The 1337-nt window shown below is 61.6% G+C and overlaps 1 protein-coding gene across 1 annotated transcript; it reads right to left on the minus strand.

The window, feature by feature from the left end:
- Nucleotides 1-7: 7 nt before the first annotated feature.
- ETH_00040975 (histidyl-tRNA synthetase, putative) lies at nucleotides 8-1204 on the minus strand (the record flags this gene model as incomplete). The annotated part of the gene is made up of 2 exons (XM_013379659.1): nucleotides 8-226; nucleotides 426-1204. Coding segments are annotated over 2 exons (998 nt in total), but the record flags the coding sequence as incomplete, so codon positions are not given.
- Nucleotides 1205-1337: the final 133 nt, after the last annotated feature.

The following is a 1337-nucleotide window of genomic DNA, read 5'->3' on the forward strand; positions in this document are numbered from 1 at the left end:
TAGCGGCTCCTGCTGCTGCTGCTGCTCGCTGCTGCTGCTGCTGTGGAACAGCCTGCGGACCCGCACGGCCCCGCGGGCCTTCTCGTCGGGGCCGCAAATAACAGCCCACGGCATTTTGCGAGCAGCAGCAAAGTCCAGTTGCTTCTTCAGTCTTGCTTCTTCTCCGTAGAACATTTCGCAGCAAATGCCGCCCCGCCACAGCAAACTAGCAGCAGACAACGCGTACCTGCAGCAGCAGCAGCAGCAGCAGCAGCAGAAGCGGGGGAGGGGGAGGAGGTGAGGGACGCGCAGCAGCAGCGGGAGGGCGCAGCAACGCAAACTCGAACAAGCGGCAACAACCCACACACGCACAAACCAGCAGCAGCAGCAGCAGCAGCAGCAGCAGCAGCAAGTGCAGCAGCTGCAGCAGCAAGTGCAGGGCTTACGGGAGCATTCCTTCTCCGATATTGCAGACGAGGACATCGGTCAGGTCCCTGCGGACGCCGTCTCCCAAAAGGCCGCTGCTGCTGCTGCTGCTGCTGCTGCTGCTGCTGCTGCTGTCTGCTGCTGCAGCGCGAATGCCCACGCGCTGCTCGAGGAGGGCAAAGAGGCGCTCGACGCCGACGGAAAATCCAACAGCAGGAATTTGTTTGCTGCTGAAGATGCCGACGAGTCCGTCGTACCTGCCTCCGCCCGCAATGCTGCTGCTGCAGCACGTGCTGCTGCTGCTGCTGCTGCTTTGCTGCAGCAGCACGGCCTCGAAGATGAGCCCCGTGTAGTAGTCCAGCCCCCGCGCCAAAGACCAGTCCCAAACAATAAACTGGGAAATGTTGAGGGCCTGGAGGTAAACGAGGAGCTGCTGGAAGTCTGCTGCTGCTGCTGCTGCTGCAGGGTCTGCGAGCAGCAGCTCGTCTTGCTGCAGCAGCTGCAGCATGGAGGCGACGTCGCCGCGGCGGCGCACGTAGCTGCCCAGCTGCTGCACTGCAGCAGCAGCAACGCCCTTTTGCTGCTGCAGCTCAGCAGCAACAGCTTCCCAGGGCTCTTTGTCGAGTTTGTCGATGGAGGAGCAGACAGCAGTAAACTGGGCTGTCTGTACACCGCAGCGCCGCAGCAGCGCGTCCAGCAGCAGCCTGCTGTTCACCTTCACCTCGAAAGACCCCACAAACGCCCCCAGCTGCTGCAGCACCTCCAGCAGCAGCAGCAAACACTCTGCTTCCGCCAACATGTGGGGTTTTGCTTCTCCCAAAATGTCAAAGTCGCATTGATAAAACTCCCGAAAACGCCCCCGAGACAGCTGCGGCTCGTCCCGCCTGTACACCTTCCCAATGTGGTACCTGACAGCAGCAGCAGCAGGTGCA

This window comes from Eimeria tenella, genomic scaffold (assembly GCF_000499545.2).
Source record: "Eimeria tenella Houghton genomic scaffold, Eth_scaff3748, whole genome shotgun sequence".
In the NCBI taxonomy this organism is placed as follows: Eukaryota; Apicomplexa; class Conoidasida; order Eucoccidiorida; family Eimeriidae; genus Eimeria; species Eimeria tenella.